This window comes from Toxorhynchites rutilus, chromosome 2 (genome assembly GCF_029784135.1).
Source record: "Toxorhynchites rutilus septentrionalis strain SRP chromosome 2, ASM2978413v1, whole genome shotgun sequence".
Classification (NCBI taxonomy): Eukaryota; Metazoa; Arthropoda; class Insecta; order Diptera; family Culicidae; genus Toxorhynchites; species Toxorhynchites rutilus.
Window position 1 is genome coordinate 296,357,533 of NC_073745.1, and position 17,842 is coordinate 296,375,374.

Here is a 17,842-nt window from a genome sequence, read left to right on the forward strand (position 1 = left end):
TCAAAAATTGCTCAGTCGCTGAAAGTTTCAAACTCAGAGAGTTCATTCTCTAGTTTATCTTCCAAATTGCCATAGTGAACACCTTCTCTCGATTCAATCACGGACAAAAAGCATACTTAAGCGATATTCTGGGGGTGAAACGCATTCAGTATGTTTCGAACTGTGAGGAAGCGCAGAAGAACCGATCCATCAGGAGGAGAAGAAAGGGCGACCAAGAGAGTATCAGCAGGCGCCACACACACACATACACGCGCGCAACTCTTTTCGTTTGCTGGTTATCGAGAAGTGATTGTTGTTGAAACATAATCTGCCAGTTCCCCTTGGAATTAAAAATTACATTTAAGCGAAACAGTTTATTTTAATGTTTTTTATTCATATAATACTGCGATTAATTGCATTTCGTTTTGTGATTTTTCAATCAAGTACAATTAACAGGAAAATTTCTGAATATTATTCTTCCCCATCAGTAGAATAATTTCGTATCCAATATTATATGCATAAAACCTTGTGCCTCCAACGTAACGCTTTCGTTTTCCCCCAAAGTCCCCCAAATATTCATTTATTCATTCATTCAGAATTGATTCAGATGCACCTAAAACAAATGATCACCAAATGAACGATAGTCTTACGTCACCCTGCAATTTGAAGCAGGTATTGTTATATTTAACTATGAATAAAACAAATATTTTCATACCTTAAAAAATTTTCGCGCCCGTATTTTTGCGTGTTCGACGTTTAAGAACCTTGGACTGTTTTTTTAGGCTATGTGAATCCTCATTCTGATCTACGCCTATAACCAGCAGGCGTTTGATGCCTTAGAACACATTCCCCACGTTATCACTAATATACCGACTCTACAAAAGGAGATCCGAACGAACCAGCTAAGAAAGCCATCTACCGAAAGGCACATTCAAATGAAAATGGCAAAGAATTATCGTTCAACATTCATGGCAATCAACATAATTTATCGAAGAAAACATCGATGGGAAAGAATTTTTCCATAATGGTCTGCTTCCAAACAAACTACCAAACATGTTGAATATCGGTTCTGCCAAACGAAAACGGGGTGGAAGAAATCGTATCATCACTGTAATAAGAGAACAGGTAGAAAGCGGACATGTGTTCCGTACAACACATACATGCGCGATCGCGGCCCATTCAGCTGTGCCCGTGGGACCCATTCAGTCAGTCAGTGTCTTCTGTGTAGTGGGATCGCGTAGTTGTCATCAGTTTTCAGTTCGATGACTGCGATGATAACGGTGCTTCTCCCGTAGCTTATCAATATATGTACGGATTGTGCCAGCTGTCCAAAGAATTTGTCCTGTCACAGTGGACGAGGAGTGGAATTTTACGTGGCATAACATGTGAGTGTTGAAATGTTTACACGATGGCAGAGGACAATTTTTGCTACCCTAATAATCTACGCTACCAGCTTCGAGCAACCGGTGGGTGAAATTTTGTATTTCTTCTCGCTCTCATCAATGCACGGTTTAATGTTGCACCTTTTACGTTACAGGTAGTGATCGAGGCAGCGAACGCTAGCGGAGTTGATCTACGGAACGATGAATATGGTAATTGCTTAGCGAAAGTTATTCAGTTGTATTCACTAAACAAACTATTTACTTTATGATTCGTATGTAGAATACCAATATGCGCAGAAGTGGCCCTCATTGAACCGTTCGCTGGGTTCGGTGTCGGCTGTGTCATTCGACCCGCGCGGAAATGTGGTCATCTTTCATCGTGGATCACACGTTTGGAACGAGAGGTCTTTCAATGAGGAGAATCGCTACCTACCCATCATTGACGGACCCATACCGGAGTCCACGGTTTTGACGATAAACAATGGAAGTGGGGTACTTCTCGATGAATGGGGTTCCAACTTGTAAGTGTGATGAATCCTGGCCCGGAGATACACATAATAACGATAATTTCCTCTCCTAGCTTCTACATGCCACATGGCCTAACCATCGACAAGGATAACAACTATTGGCTAACAGATGTCGCTTTGCATCAGATTTTCAAATTTGATTTGCGGATTTCGACTACCAAACCGGTGTTGACGCTGGGCCGGCGATTCGAACCCGGCAATGACATACACAGTTTCTGTAAGCCCACCTCGATTGCGGTGCTTGAGAATGGGGATTTCTTCGTGGCCGATGGCTACTGCAATGGACGGGTGATGAAGTTTTCCTCCAGCGGACAACCCATCCTGCAATGGGGAAAAAATTCATTCTACATCACCCGAAGATATTCCCTTCCATCGGGGATAGTCCCGGAGAACTTTTTTGCTATTCCACACTCCCTGACGTATGCCGCTGATAGGGATCTGCTTTGTGTGGCAGATCGAGAGCAGGGAAGAGTTCAGTGTTTCCATGCTGGCAACGGAACATTCCATTCGATGTATTCCAATCCAAAAGTCGGAAGCCGATTGTTTAGCGTTAAGTACATTCCGAAGGATGGCGGTTTGCTTTACGTGATAAACGGTCCACAGTTCACATTCCCACAGCAGCCTATCAACGGCTACATTTTGTCAATGACGACCAACCGCATAGTGGGGCGCTTCTATCCATCTACACCCCAGGAAGCGTTTAGTAACCCTCACGAGCTGGCCGTCAGTGTGGACGGGGTTAATATTTACGTCGCAGAATTGTCCCCAACTATGGTCCACAAGTTCACGCGGAAGAACGCAGCCGGCGGCGAAGCAACGGACCCCACAGTGATACAGCAAACAGCAATGTCTTCAAATGTGGAATCAGTTGTGGTATCGCAATCACTGTATGCCGGGACCCTCACGACAGTGTCCTTCGTGGTTAGTCTGATCGGTATAAGTCTGCTGATCATCTGTGTGTCACGGGTAATATGCTTTAAATCGCCTGCCCGGAGGCAACGATTCTCAACCCATAGTGAGAATATTTCGCTGCGCAATCTTAACCAGGCGGGGGAGGAAGCGCAGGAAGAAGTTTAACATAACATGCCGAAAATCTTACCCCCAGAAACGAACCTCACTGTGATTATTTTTTACTTAAATGAGTCGAATATTTACCAAGAAAATACATACAAGAGTGTATTAGATATTAAGTTTTACCTTGATTATATTATCACTCGCCGCATTGCCTTTTATGCAGAAAAACGAGATTTGTTCCGGATATTGATGGTGGAGAATTTCCATCACTTAGGTTGGCTATCAACATCTTCAACTGAAGGAGATAGAGATAGCCTTCTAATTGGTCATAAATCAACTCGTATCATTTTACACGATGATACGTGCGTGGAACGCTTTGCCTCTCGACAAATTTTGAAAGCCTTATATTTGTGATAAAGAGGCTTACGAGATTGACATACAAGCAGACTAAACAGAAGATGTGGAAAAATCACGTTCAAGTTGATCTAAATTCTAAGTAATGTTGACTCTATTTTCCTACGAATTCACAGTTTTTATTATAAATTTATTTTTTTTATTATGAAATTTATTATGAGGCCAATGTAATGGGGGTAAAGTTCCCATTTAACGAGGATAAGTAGGTGACGCGATCCGAGTCGGTCGCCGACCCGCCGTCGGAAGCGGCGGCCTCTCGCAAGCAAACCTGTGTACCCCGGTTACTTTGAAACATAGGAGACTATCCTTGAGGTTAGCTAGCATCGGACGGCATACACGTTTGCCTGGTGCATTACGTTTGTCCACCTAATTTTTGTTTCGAAATATATTCATGCAAAATTCAAAACTATTGTACCGTGAAGCTTCTTTGTACCAAACAGTGCATGATTCCGTCCACTTGACATGACATAATGTGTTTCACACTACCTTATTTCTTCTGTATGTTCGGGCCTGATGTCACCCTCAGATGGGTGACACTAGGCCCGGATACTGCTACCGCCTATCTCTTCATATGTGCTCGGATGATGTCAACACCCAACAAACATTACATCGTATGAATAGATAAAATTGGATGCGATATACATACATCCAAGACACATTTGGATGATGCATATAACTGGCATATACACGCAAAAGTGGAGTATATGTTATATTTTATACGCATATAAAGCCGTATTTAACGATATATGATCCATCGATGACATACAAAATCGTGTATTTGCATTATATACGATTTTAGATATATACGATCCATATTTTGATTGATATTTTATGGTATTGGGATTTGATACGATATATATATGTGACTTATCATGTGCAAAGTTATACGATTTAATGATTGCTGGGCATCATAGTTATCACCCAGCAAACATTAAATCGTATAGCTTTTGCACATGCTAGGTCGCATATAAATTCGTATCAAATTACAATCGTATAAAATATCAATTGAAGGATGCATCATGTGTATCCGAAACCGTAGAAAATGCAAAAACTTCCGAGGAAATAAATTACACCTATTTTAGGACAAGCTGTGGCTAACCTACAATCGGCATTGATCAATGGTTTCCGGCGATGTGTATTGTATCCATTAGATTCTGATGCTGTTCATTGCTCAGATCTTATTGCCAAACCGGATGAAGCATCTTCTTCACAAGCTGTGCTGTCAATAAATAAGCGACCTATTATTACTGTAATTCATCCGATTATTGATTTCAACTCATCTAACTTGCTTACAACATAATTAAACATTGTCTAATCTACTGTTTATAACTTTATAACTACAATATGATTATTGGAATTAGGAACACTGATTAACGGAATTATAGAAAACGCGTTGGCTCATTTACAATCAGGTATCGCATTTTTAACACTCCTATACTCATTCGAAAAATCGTAACTCGTGTACTAACAAACTGTGTGCGTTTCTGTAATATTGCTATTGTGTATTGCGTTATTGTGCGTTATTGGTATTTATGCAAAGAAAAATATATATTTCAATGAAAAAACTCCAGAAAATATTTTTTCTTCAACTTCATTCAGTTTTAATAGTCATACCGAGTTACAATGGGTTATAAGTTATGCTCTGCATTGAAGGAGGGAGGGGAATAGGGAAGGGCCTCTTTCACAGTTCTTTATTGCTAACTATGCCTTTCCAGTATCCAATCAGGCATTGTGCGGCAAGCACAAAGATATGCTTTTGCTCAAGGGCTGTCGAACGAATTTTCAACTCGAAAAATATGTCAGACAGTGGCGGGTTTCGAACCTCCCAACCTTCGGCTCGGAACCGACGCGCTTACTATCTGCGCTTTTGTCAGATTTCGTCAGCTATTACCCTATTGCCAGATTTAACAGTCAAGTACTACTTGAAATAGTTTTTTTGGCAGCTGCTAAAAAAGTGTTATGGAGCATGTGAATAATGTATATTCATTAAATGAATTAAATTTTATTGGCAGGCAAACTTCAAATTGTTTTATTGGACAATTCATATAATGAACCTTGTTACTTGCATTGGATTAGGCTATGTTCATCCAGGGTTTCTTTCAACTTCCTGATGTCCTCGATTTTCTTTATTTTGATCGGATTTTTTCCATCTGGTTATTCAGGATTTGCTGGGAGACTCCATTGACCTGGTTTCGATTTCAGAAGCCAATAAGTACTGCTGTTGGCGTCACGTATGTTACTTTAATCTACCGCCATGTCGTTGGAGTCTTTCGAGTGAGGAAACTGATTGAATTGAAAAAAAGAATTCAGTGTAGTTGTTTTCTCGTAGTTTTCTCTACGGTGGTGTAGTGGAATACTTTAACAGGAACGACGAAATGTGTTTTCTAACAAGGTAAATTACAGTTCTTAGCTTGGGGTTTCCGGGAGATGATTCCCCTCTCAAATCGTTGGAGTAATGTCGGAACGTTTTACCCAAAAGTATTTCCTGTATGGTTTACCTAATCCATCCGAGATATTTCTCTTCCGATAACGTTCGATATCGATCAAGTTTTGCAAGTATCAGTCTTGCCCGCTTGTATTTTCAATCAAGCAAACCTATGTGCGAGTGCAATCGGCTCCTACTTTCCGTTTCCGGGTCTTAATTCCTGTTAAATTGAGTAGCGCATTATTCTTACGGCTCGGACGTAAACGATGAAGGAAATCGTATATCTATCGCAGCGTTGTCCGTGGTGATATTTTTTTCATCTCATTTGTTTATTTATTTAGGCTCATTAGCATTTTAGCTGTAACAGAGCCGGATTTAAATCGTGTACATGTCACATGGTTTGTCGTATCTATAAATAGCACATTACACAGTAGCCGTTTTAGGCTTAAGAGTTTCCCTTCTATACCATTGCATAGGGTACATTACATCGTAGCCATTTAGGCGTAAGAGTATTCCCCTTCTGTTCTTCCATTCAGTTAGACCACCGGACAGCGGAGGACAGCTACGAAGACCCCCATGGTGATAACTAGAAACATGGACCTATGGAGTTTGTCAAACAAACAAATACTTGCAACCCCGATTTAAAGGGGTTCGTAGAACTATCTTTTTCTGAAATTTTCTGATAAAAGTATATGTAGAAATCAAAAACTCCAAAAAGTCTATTTTGATAAAAGTGGCGTTTATAGGGTTTCTCAAGCAAACGACTCAATTGTACTTATTTGCTAATTGTTCGAATAGTTATAGTTTTGCAAGTATACACAAACATAATTTATCAGAAGAAATCAGCTAGCTAGTGTTAAATACAGTATTTTATGTCAAGTGAACGGAATTAGGCACTGATTGGAATAGGAGAGCATTACGGTACTAATATAAATGACGCAAGTAGCAGTCTACGCTGGGACGGCAAAGTTACTCAGGAACGTAATTGTCATTCAAGAAGTTGATGAGTGGAACATTAGAAAAATTGTCATCTGTTCAACGACGAATATGTTTAGTTTCTGAATAGCTAAAAACATTTTGTTTTATTTCGCTCTCCTGCTGTTCAGTTGATTGATTTACAACCTGTTAAGGCGTGGTTTCGTGGGGAACTTGTGGCTTCGAAGATAACGTCGATTTCGCTAGAAACTCCTGGAAAACGATTACAAAAAATACGTTTCTGTCAGAATATAATGTTATTGCAATTCCACCCACCTTGTTCCAGCAGAAAAAGTCTTCGATCGTAGAGAATAATCGATTCAATTAACGGAGCAAACATCAGTCTGAGTGTGTAAAACTTCACCACTCGTTCCCAGAGTGACAAATTCCTGTAGGTTTCCTCCGCTTCCATCTCCCCCTGAGGTAGTTCGATTCCCAGTCCCATGATTGCTCTGGCACAGTATTGTTGGAAGCTCATGTTGTGAACTTTCGTACTTTTCAACCCGGAATGTTTCAGTTCGGGATGCGTGCGAACGATGATGTTCTCAAGTGCCGCCCGGAAAGCGTGCACTTTCAGCGCTTCGTAATCCGTGTCCAGTTTCAGGCGATACTGCTCGATCGCATGGCATGCTATCTCTCGTGCTTCGTAGCTCAGTTCGAGCCCAATGCTGTTGCTGAATGCGCTCAGCGGAAACCCATAATCTCGGCAATGTTTGTCTTTTGTGGTGAGTTTCATGTAACAGCAGCAAACAACTTTGATGAATTTTGCTTCCGGACACGAGAGGAACAATTTTATGAGGTAGGTTGCCAGATCACCGCAAGGATGCAGCCCGATCAGTCCGAAACGAAAAGGGGCATCTTTTTCCACATCGAAAGCATCTCTGATCATATCAACGAACTGGACAGTGTCAATTTCTCCCAAATTAACTTTCTTGCTCAGATGAATCGGTCGTGAGACGTCTTCGATTTTGAATTGTTTCTTCAGCTGGGAAGACAGTACCTCATCCTTGGACCTGCAAACATTAAATCATTCATTTGGCCTAGCATATAAATAATAGAGATATAACCTCGCTGTCTCCACCAGCTTTTCGTCCTGTTCTATACAGCACACCTTGAATCCATATTGAAAGGCCAAAGCGCGTGCCAAATTTCCCTGACCAGAGCCAATATCAACGAGATACTCAACATCGGTATTCCTTCCGGTTCGCCAGCACTCTTCGCTGAATTTTTCAATCTCGTGCCGTTTCTTGAGCTTCACAGATTTATCGAACAGTTTCTGAAGAGCTTGCTTCAATGATGTCGGAGGTTCCGACGTTGACTTACGTGTATTCAATGAAAGTTGCCTGGGCAGACAAAAACTTCTTAAAAATGCTCGAATCGCCAGAATCGAAAGAGGCCAAATGTTTGCCTCGGATGGTTGCGAGTCGGTCGTTAGTAAATCCTTGAGATTCTGTATTTCCAACTGGTCGAAGAACGATTGCCAGCATGGTGGAAGACGTTTCCAGTGATTGTCCACGTAAAAGTCCTACAACAAATTGAGGAAGTGAATTGTGTCCACTGGTTGAAACGATTATTACACTCACTAAAACGTACGAGTTTATCAACCAATTGTAGTTGGTTAATAACTGGAATGATTTTTCAATTTTGTATCGTAAATCCGCGACGATAGAGGCATTGTGCATTGTGTTAAAAAAATGATTGTAAATAAACATGCGTACAAATATGTAAACATATCGTATTATGAATGAGCGTAAATGCGAGAGATGCAACTTTTTAGAGCTTTGCTGCTAACATATAGTGATCCCCGGTAATCGTTCGATTAATCGATTAATGCAATATTTCCTACAGAAATCGATTATTAATCGAACAAAATTTGTTTTTAATGTTTTTGTATTTAATACTGCGTAACCACCCACATTCCGTTTTACCTGCCAAGATTGGGTCCATGAAATGTCAACAATCGACCTCAAATGCTGCCATCTTGCAATCGATTTATCGACCTTTTAAATGCATTCATCGAACAACTTGAGGCCATTTTTTTGCCAACATGTGCAAGCGTCGACTTGCTTGCAGCGCTGCTTCCAGCACTGCCTGCCTATCGTTTGCCTTGGTTTGTTATTGAGAAGGAATGAAGCATTAAAAGGAAAATACATTTATATATATTTTTTGTTATTTTATTATTAACAAAAACGGAAATAAAAATACATGCACACTCAACCATTCTTGAGCATACCTCGAAGGAGAATGTGGCCAGACAATACTGCATCGGCACTACGAACATGTGTTAGCCACAATTCTCTATCCTCATGTGGCACTCGTTCCGGTAGAGTTTGCTGTTCGATCCACAAACATAGTTTGTAAGAATCTTTTCACAATTAGTTGTCTTAGCAGTTCCTCGGCAATATCAAAACAACACGAAGGTCTTTGCATCAGCTTGCACATGGATCGGTAGGTGTAGTCATCGAAGCCACGGATGGGAGTAAGCTTTGTCCTCTCACCAACATCATTTATCCCAAAGGCAGATCTTCATCATCTTGGTGTGATAGTAACGCGTGTTCGCGCACCTAAATAATTGTAATATAATACATCAGAGGAACATGTGATTTATTGGCCTACCGATAATATTCAGATTCTGGTGATCGACAGTCCAGAAAATACGCGCAATATCTGCCACGAACAATCTTCATGCTACGTAATATCTAGCATGCGTATCAAGCGGCAATGAATGAAAAAATATAGACAATTTTTTACGGTCTTGCTCATCTATTTTTCAATCCTTCCCCCATCGTTTTTAAATCCATCGGATATTTGATATAATTATAATAATCAGGAATCTCAGCCGGTTTCACCGAATAGCCAGGCGGCGGTATGTTGTCGAACCGATTGTAGCACACGAGTTCATTTGTTTGCCAACTTGTTTGTCATGATCTACGGACTTCGCTAACGGCCGAGAAACATGTTGAGTCAGAAACTGTGGTCTCCAATCAACTTCTTGCAAGCCTGGAATTAATTCGATGGGGATGTTTTTGAGCATAATGAAAATGTGATATACATACTCCTTCTCCGAAACATATCAATCCAAAATTCACCTTTCGTATTTTCTTGTGGCGCTGGCGCTGAAGGAGACTAAATTTTTCGAATAGTGTTTGCAGGCTGGAATTGACTTGTAGCGGATTCTCTTCTGCTTGCAACGATATATAATAGATAGATAACTGAAATATAAATAAATAAATTCTAAACGGAAAACATAAATAGTTTTCATACTCACCAGTTGTATGTTCCATTTGTTTTGTATAAGATGACGGTTTACCGTTGAAGAAAAGGCAACTACCAGTGATGCTGATTCGTTTCGCTAACCATTCCGTATTTTCGATCAACGAACGATAGACAATGGAAGGCAAGACGGGAATGTCGTTCTATGTTAGGTCGATGTTATTTTCGTCGATTGAATTGTGGGCAATAATCGAAACGAACGAATAATTTACGTCGATTAATCGATCCAAACCTAGAGAAAAAAATTATAATGGGTTGTATCTAGGACATGACCGCAGTTTTCGAGGTAGAACTACGGAATTATATGATTCAATCCACTTGTTTATCACTTTGGAATTTTTGTAATATCATTTTAGCTATTTAATTTTTTATTACTTCAGTAGTCTCGAAAAAGTCGAGTAGAGCCGAGCTGATGCACTTCTCGTTTATTTGGTTCAACTCGCATCAGACTTACTCCTTCCCACTCAGATATCGATCCCAAACTATGAACCCTTTTGCTTCTATATTCCGCTTGAGATGTGATCGAACCCCACAACATGCAACAGTAAGGTTACCCTGCTGGAATTTGAAAGCATACTTTCATGAAATATACGTTTATCTAAATAAATGCAGTGTATATCTATATTCCAAAATTCTGGATACTCCAGCATAAAAAAATCTCGTATGCTGCTTTTTTTTATCGTAGCACACCTCGATACAGAGGCGAAATGAAGAATAGAAGGTGGGATGATTCACCGTTTTTGGATGCGTTGAACTTTGATTGTGTTAGTAGCCAGGAAGATAGGAAGTTTACATACCAGGCATACCAGTCAGATACTCAAATGGTACAAACTTGAATGTGTCAACGAATAACGTTGAAAGAGGATATACAGAAGCTAATTACAGATCTCCAAATCATATTTTTTCGCATTATGAAATAAAAACAGAACATATCACGAACTAAAATGTTTATTTTTGACGTAGAATTACGTCTTTCGGAAACATATTGGGGTACAAATTAAAAATCGAATATTGAGCGCATCGTGAAAATTGTCCAATTTGAAACGCTCATTGCTTAGTCATTTAATGATGGATTGATGAGACTTTTGCGTCAATCGATTTCGGCACTCCATAACAATTTTTGACATTGAATAAAATAATATATGTCATGTAGCTAGCTATCGAACAATTGAAAAAGCTCAACCCCTATCCTAACGGAAATAACCACTTCTGATTGGTCGAAATTGACGACACATGCGGTTGCTCATCTACTCAAAATTATTGGTCAGTTATTTCCTGATGGATTTACGAGATAAACTAACTATCAAACAATCGAAAATTTTCCAAATGGAAATACCTCGTTCTGATTGGTCGAAACCAATACCTAACAACCCTAACAACAACGGAATTTTTCTCGGGCCATCAAATCATAATCGAAGAGTTTAACAATGTAATTCTTCAAACAAAACATATCCAAAACAACAGATAGCCTAACGGAATCCTACGTCAACTGTGCGGTCGTGTCTCCTAAACAACCCTCCCGTGACTTTTTTCTTTGATTTCAGAAACAGTATTCTAATGTCTACTATATTTGGATTCTAGAGCAACTTCATGGAAGTTTGACTTTTGTCAGCAATTGTAATTACTTTTTTCACAATTAGGGTGCTGAAAACTTCAGTCGTCTAAAACTAAGACGCAAGCGTCTCATTCTACGTCATACGGAGTCAATTAAATTTAATTTTCAAGTTTATTTTACATGAAAAAACTTGCAACCTTTATTCCAATGCACTGTCAAATGTTTATCCGTCAAAGGAACAAAAGATTGTGTAACTCTGACTTTGTTCGTTTACGTTTTTGGTCGACGTAACGAGAAGTAAATTGAATTGAAATTAAGTTTAGAACCTTCAAAAATACTGAAATTTCAGTTTCTGTTAATATGTCGGGCTCTTATGATATTGGACGCTAGCATTGATTTAGGAAAAAAAATAGTTCGTTCATTTCATTTGCTTATTTTTACTTTTAATAACAACTCTTTTCCTATGTAGCTATTATAGGAAAAGTAACATACATAAACAAAATCTGTGACATCACAGATTCAAAAAATCTTCCCACCTTTCATTTTCCATCTCGATACAGAGGGCTTCCTCTCCTTGTATCGAGCTGTGTGTTTATGTGTGTGTTGCTCCAGCAACGAATCGAAACGCTTTCCGTAATTTTAATATTTATTGCGATGATAATGTATTAAAATTTCCCTACAAAATATTCACATTAATTCACAGTTATCGAAATAAATCAATCCTTACGTTTGTAGGTTCTCGATAATTCCTGATATTTCGTTATTGCGTTCGCTAAATTCTAACAGTGTAACTCTATGCAATGCTTGCCGGTGTGTTGCCCAGGTAAGTTTGATCATCGGTGGTAGCCTGTCTACTAGTCCTTGAAGGAGCGCTATGTTGTAGAGATGCTCTTCAATATTACACGCCTGTACCGTTGCCACCAGGTTGCGTACCGCCAATGCGAATTCAACTATTGAATTTAATTTCTCTGCTCTTGGAGCAGGAATCGTGTGAACCTTTTGTACTAGAGAATGAATTATAATTTCTGGTCGACCGAATAGCATTTTCAGGGTTGACAACACAGAACACATGTTGTTGTGATGTAACAGCTGGCTTCTGACGGCTTCTAATGCTTTTCCTCTTAAACAGCGTTGCAGCCGTACTATATTTTCCTCCGGTGTATAGCCGCACAATCTTGTTGTGTTCTCAAATGTTGCGATAAAAAGTGGCCACTCTTCAGGATTGCCACTAAATACTGGCAATTCTTTAGCGATAGCATGTCTGGCCGCAAGTTGGCTAATATTCAACAGAGTAGCCTCACCAGTTTCGTGTAGCTGGTTATTTGTATGAAGTTCGTGTACAGTTGGTCGGATGGAGTGTAACGGAGATGAATGGTAAGTAGGATGTGGAAACGTGTCGCCACCAGCGGTCACTCTCTCCGTGGGTGAATTTACAATGTTTAATGGTTGCTTAGTAGATGCATTAATCAATACCTCGTACTTTTTTTGTAAAAAATTTCGCTCAAGAGCCCATTCCTCCTCTAGTAGTTTGATTTGCAGTTCTGTCGACGATAGATTTGCGTTTTGCGCTGCGTGTTGGTTTATACTTGCTCGCGATGTACTCGAGATAGCAAGGTGTGATTGAGCGCACTGTGGTACGAATAAAGCTTGCGATGTTGATGGCTGCAGTGAAGCTGGCATGACGGTGTGCTGCGTTTGTTCCATCGAAACGCTAGGCAGATTTGGTTGAAACGACGCTGCCGTAGTAGTCAGCGGTGAGGATACAGGTAGACTTTCGATTGTTAAAGGGCGATGTGGTACAATTGTGGGGGTAGAACCGATTGCCGAAAGTTGCGTAGGAGCGGGAATTTTGGCCTTCAGGCATTCCTGACAGCTCCAATCATAATTGGCAATATTATGGTCTACATTTACACATGTAAAATGATACCATTTTTGGCAGTCATCGCAGCAGACCATTCTGCTATTGTCAGGAGACTTACACAGCGCACAGCTTTGCTCCTGGGAAGGTGAGGAAATTTCACATGGCATTTTCAAATTAAATATCGAAAAACGGAAATTTTAAAATGTTGCTCCAGCAACGAATCGAAACGCCTTCCGTAATTTTAATATTTATTGCGATGATAATGTATTAAAATTTCCCTACAAAATATTCACATTAATTCACAGTTATCGAAATAAATCAATCCTTACGTTTGTAGGTTCTCGATAATTCCTGATATTTCGTTATACGTTTCAATATCTTTTTCCCTCCTCGATAAGCCTGAATTGAAAGTATTTTTGAATGTAAATATTTTAGTACTGTACACTGAAATACCTTAATATCTCTTATTTTGAACACAATTTTCGTATTTCTATTTCAATATCTTCTATCTTCTATCTACGACACTTCTGTTCTATCTGCGACTTTTCTTTGGCGCCTTTTTTGAATTTGCGCTATTCAATTTCCTTTATCTGATTTCCTTTATCATACAATAGCTTTTCTAATTCTTGTGCTACGTCACTGTGCGTTACGGTTGGTACATAGGGTTTTGATATAGGTGCGTTGTCACATCGAAGTTGTGCGCAACAGTGTGTGTAAACAGTTAGGCATGAATGATATCCGCTCGTTGTGTAATGCTAGCTCACGTGCATCTGTGTTTTCATTCTGTTCTATTTTTGGTTTCCGCCTCTAGCCCTGAGAAGGGCCCTTGTGGAAAGAAACTTCATTCCATATTTCTCCTTCACCCGACAAGAAAACAATCCTCTCCCGCTCGACGTTCTGCGGCAACCATGTTGTTTCGATGACCACCAAACGGGAAGTGGTGTGTCAAATCGCGGATGGCTTATTTAAACCAAATATGTTGAAAACGGGCAGAAACTTTCTAGCAAATGAGAAATATTAGTCTAACTAATTGATTCCCTCAGTGTGACGATTAATCGATTATTTGGGACGATTAATCATATCGAATAACAAACTGCTGAAAAGTATTCGATTAGTTGATGAACGATTAATTTCAAAAATCGGGTATCACTATTATCATACGAAAAGGAGCTCGCATATGTGGCTAGATGTGGCTCTTTTTCATCTACACACAAAAACTAATTTCACATTGAAAAATAGTGAGGGGTTGTTCCTAGGACACAAGCGCTTTTTCGACTTAGGAATACGGAATTATATTATTCAATCCGCTTGTTCACTACTTCGGTTATTATTTGAGTATGCATTGAAATTTTTTAAATAACTTTTTTGTTATTTAGTAATTTATTTGTTATTTAGTAATCTATTTCAGTAGTAAACATTTTAATTTAAAATTTGAACAATTTTAAACTGCCTTTGGTAAACTGGTAGAGAATAATAAGCTTCCATAAACGGATATCGCCACCATACGTCGACACTGAATTGAATATATATCATACTAGCTGACCCGGCGAACTACGTCCCACCTACAATTGATATTTTGATTTGAATCATTTCTAACACTTAAGTTCTCAACGAAATTATTACAGACACCAAATCATTTTTATTTATATAGATATACAAAATTCGCTAAAAAAATTACTTTCCAGATTTGCATCTTTCCGAATGGTTTTAATTTTTAAGGCATATAAACCTGACGCAGACTAAAACGCATCAAACCTGATACTGACCGTTGCTCCGTTCTGAAGTTAAATCGTGAGGAACGGACACCAAATCATTTTTATTTATATAGATTACATATCAGATATAGAAAAGATATTTTCATTCATAATTTGCATTTCGAAATTTTCATCCGAAAACTAACCATATGTATTTTTATTTTCTTATTTTGTAACTGTCAGTCCCAGTAAGTCACAGCTTTCCTCCCAAAAAGCTCAACGTCAGCCCCTAGGGACCGGCGCGAGGCTCAATCTGTTAAATCGCAGAAGTTCCTCTCTCCTCGCTCATTGTCCGTACAGCGAATGCTTTTTGATTCGTGTATCACGAATATGTATGCATATGAATGTGAACGAAATTGTATATCGTATCATAGTGATTGTAATGTATATCATATTAAACATATCTTAGAGAATTTCCGATTTGGCACCCTTAATGAAAAACGTAGTTCCACGTCCAAAAATTTCAGTAGTTTAAGCTTTGTCGTAGGACTATATCTTTGATTTCTATATGGGCGTTCACTCTACTAAATTGAAAATGAGAGACCGTTATCCTCCTTTTTGCTCATAATTGTGAAAAAAGTATAATTTGTATTAGGAATTGCCCACATACCACGTAGACAATTTTAGGGGGTAAGGGTATTAAGAGAATGTCCACATACCGGTGCAGACAAAAGTCATCCCCACAGCAATACCTCACCTAGCACAACATCTATAACGCGCAGCACAAGAAACTTCCTTACGCAATGGAAAGGTGTGACGGCATCGCATCCGACTGAGAAAAAATTATCTTCTTCGATCAAATATGCAGGAACGACGCAACAATTCTATGAATATGCATGATAATAAAATGGATGCGGAAAAGACTATTGAAATCTTCGTTCTTTCCATGTCATATAACGAAAAGTGATATAGTTATTATATCACGAGAACGGTTAGTGCTAGGATAAAATGTTAAACATAGTTTTAGATGTAGAATCGCATGTTGATTTAATTTTTTTCATTACTATTCCTAAACGGTTAGGATTTTGCAAAGTATTGAAATTACATAAATTTAAAAAAATCATATAAAATCAAACTCAGCAAAAGTTTGACATGGCACCACTATACGTTCAACTTCGTTAAATTGAAAAAGTTTTTGAATAAAAATATTAAAAAAAAACCAAAGGGCCATGCTTTGAGTTATGAACATTTTAAATAAAAATTAAATTTTTGAGTAAAATTTTTCAAATGATCTATTTAAGATGTTATTCTTACCACACAGTGCGTTGATTTTCCAACAATTTTCCCATGCATCAGTTTTTAATCAGACATCAGAATTTCGAGCTATTATTGTATGGTCAATGATTCTGGAAACGTCCTTATAAACATTCAGTTCGCAGAACTGTTCATTGATTGATCTTCTAATCTACCCTTTAAAATTACCTTTTACTATAAAATTCCTAGTACTTCTACCAAAAGTCGTCATTATAATATCAGATTATTTTCAGACACAATTCTCGTTCAAGATTTTTCATGTTTCTCCGTTACATGGAATAAATGTTCGATACAGAAAATATGATAGAATGAAGACAGCCCTAAATCGGACAATTCTTTTCTCGAGTTTTGCTCTTATCAACACATTCGGCGATCCATTTTTATTTATATAGATAGAAGACGATATGGGAGTGCGTTTTATAACATTAAAATCCATTTCCACTTTCGAACGATGATCAATTTTGCTAGCGCAAACATCGAATGGACTAACAACGCTTGTCAATATGTAATTGTAGAACATATGCGAATTGAATTTTTCGAATTTTCCCATTTTCCTTCAGAGTTTTCAGTTGTCATGTTTGGTTGGAATATTTGCATTATTTTTATGGGACCCCCTCTCCATTCCAGAGGAGTAATGCAGAAATTTGTGTTTCATTTGTATGACAGCCTCCCCTTAGAGAGGGGGAAGGAGTGTCGAACCACCATAGAAACGTATATTGATCCCTAAAATCTCTATATGCCAAGTTTGATTCCATTGATTAATTCAACCAGCTTGATTAATTCTCGAGTTATTCAGACACCTCAGCAACCAGGGCTGTAGAATTGTACATTATGACCAGGGTCAAGTAAATGAGACAAATATATTAACAAAGAAGAAGAAGAAGAAGGAGAACACAAAGGTTCATATACTGAGTTCATATACTGATTTTACTGATTTTTTGAACATACATCCACTGCCTGTAGCAGACGATTCTCTGAACATAGGATGTCTTTCTTGAGTCTTAAGAACATTCAAAGGAGGTTCTCTGGTGGCGTAATTATCTGTGAATCGTGAGATTAAAGAACGTTTTCTACTATGCTTTGTTCTGATCTCGGTACACGCGAGTACGTAGTTAATAGTCTTATTAGTCAATGTTAGTCTCGTATCAGTTTATATAAATATTAATTTTTGTACAAGAAGATTGAAAATTTCCATTCGATCACCACTGCTGGTGATTAGCGAAACAGAAAACCCCTCGGAAAAATTTGAACGCCACGCTGTTGTCAAACGCTTGCGCAAATAGCGCAGCATAAACGTCATCCTCTGCCTGCCTCTCTCTCGAAGTCGACCTAACATCCCGATACATATGCGCACGGGAGAGGAGCGCACACATGCTACGTACGCGACGGAAAGAGAGTTCGATTTTGTTCGAGCCGTGCCGTTTTGGTG

At 38.8% G+C, this 17,842-nt stretch overlaps 2 protein-coding genes and 1 long non-coding RNA gene across 3 annotated transcripts; 1 reads left to right on the plus strand and 2 right to left on the minus strand.

Annotated features, from left to right (window-relative positions):
• Nucleotides 1–1,117: 1,117 nt before the first annotated feature.
• LOC129768142 (peptidyl-alpha-hydroxyglycine alpha-amidating lyase 1) lies at nucleotides 1,118–3,072 on the plus strand. Its single transcript, XM_055769583.1, has 4 exons — nucleotides 1,118–1,445; nucleotides 1,517–1,571; nucleotides 1,642–1,882; nucleotides 1,942–3,072. Exons 1-4 carry the CDS (start codon nucleotides 1,377–1,379, stop codon nucleotides 2,963–2,965), a joined length of 1,389 nt encoding a protein of 462 aa, XP_055625558.1. The 5' UTR covers nucleotides 1,118–1,376; the 3' UTR covers nucleotides 2,966–3,072.
• Nucleotides 3,073–4,179: 1,107 nt separating this feature from the next.
• LOC129768141 (methyltransferase-like protein 25B) lies at nucleotides 4,180–8,604 on the minus strand. The gene is made up of 4 exons (XM_055769582.1): nucleotides 8,300–8,604; nucleotides 7,784–8,241; nucleotides 6,993–7,729; nucleotides 4,180–6,929 (listed from the first exon to the last, which is right to left on the minus strand). The coding sequence occupies exons 1-4, from the start codon at nucleotides 8,426–8,428 to the stop codon at nucleotides 6,844–6,846; spliced, it is 1,410 nt and encodes a 469-aa protein (XP_055625557.1). The 5' UTR covers nucleotides 8,429–8,604; the 3' UTR covers nucleotides 4,180–6,843.
• Nucleotides 8,605–9,174: 570 nt separating this feature from the next.
• On the minus strand, nucleotides 9,175–10,080 carry LOC129768144 (uncharacterized). The gene is made up of 3 exons (XR_008741636.1): nucleotides 9,985–10,080; nucleotides 9,333–9,928; nucleotides 9,175–9,280 (listed from the first exon to the last, which is right to left on the minus strand). It is a non-coding gene; the product is annotated as an uncharacterized LOC129768144 (long non-coding RNA).
• Nucleotides 10,081–17,842: the final 7,762 nt, after the last annotated feature.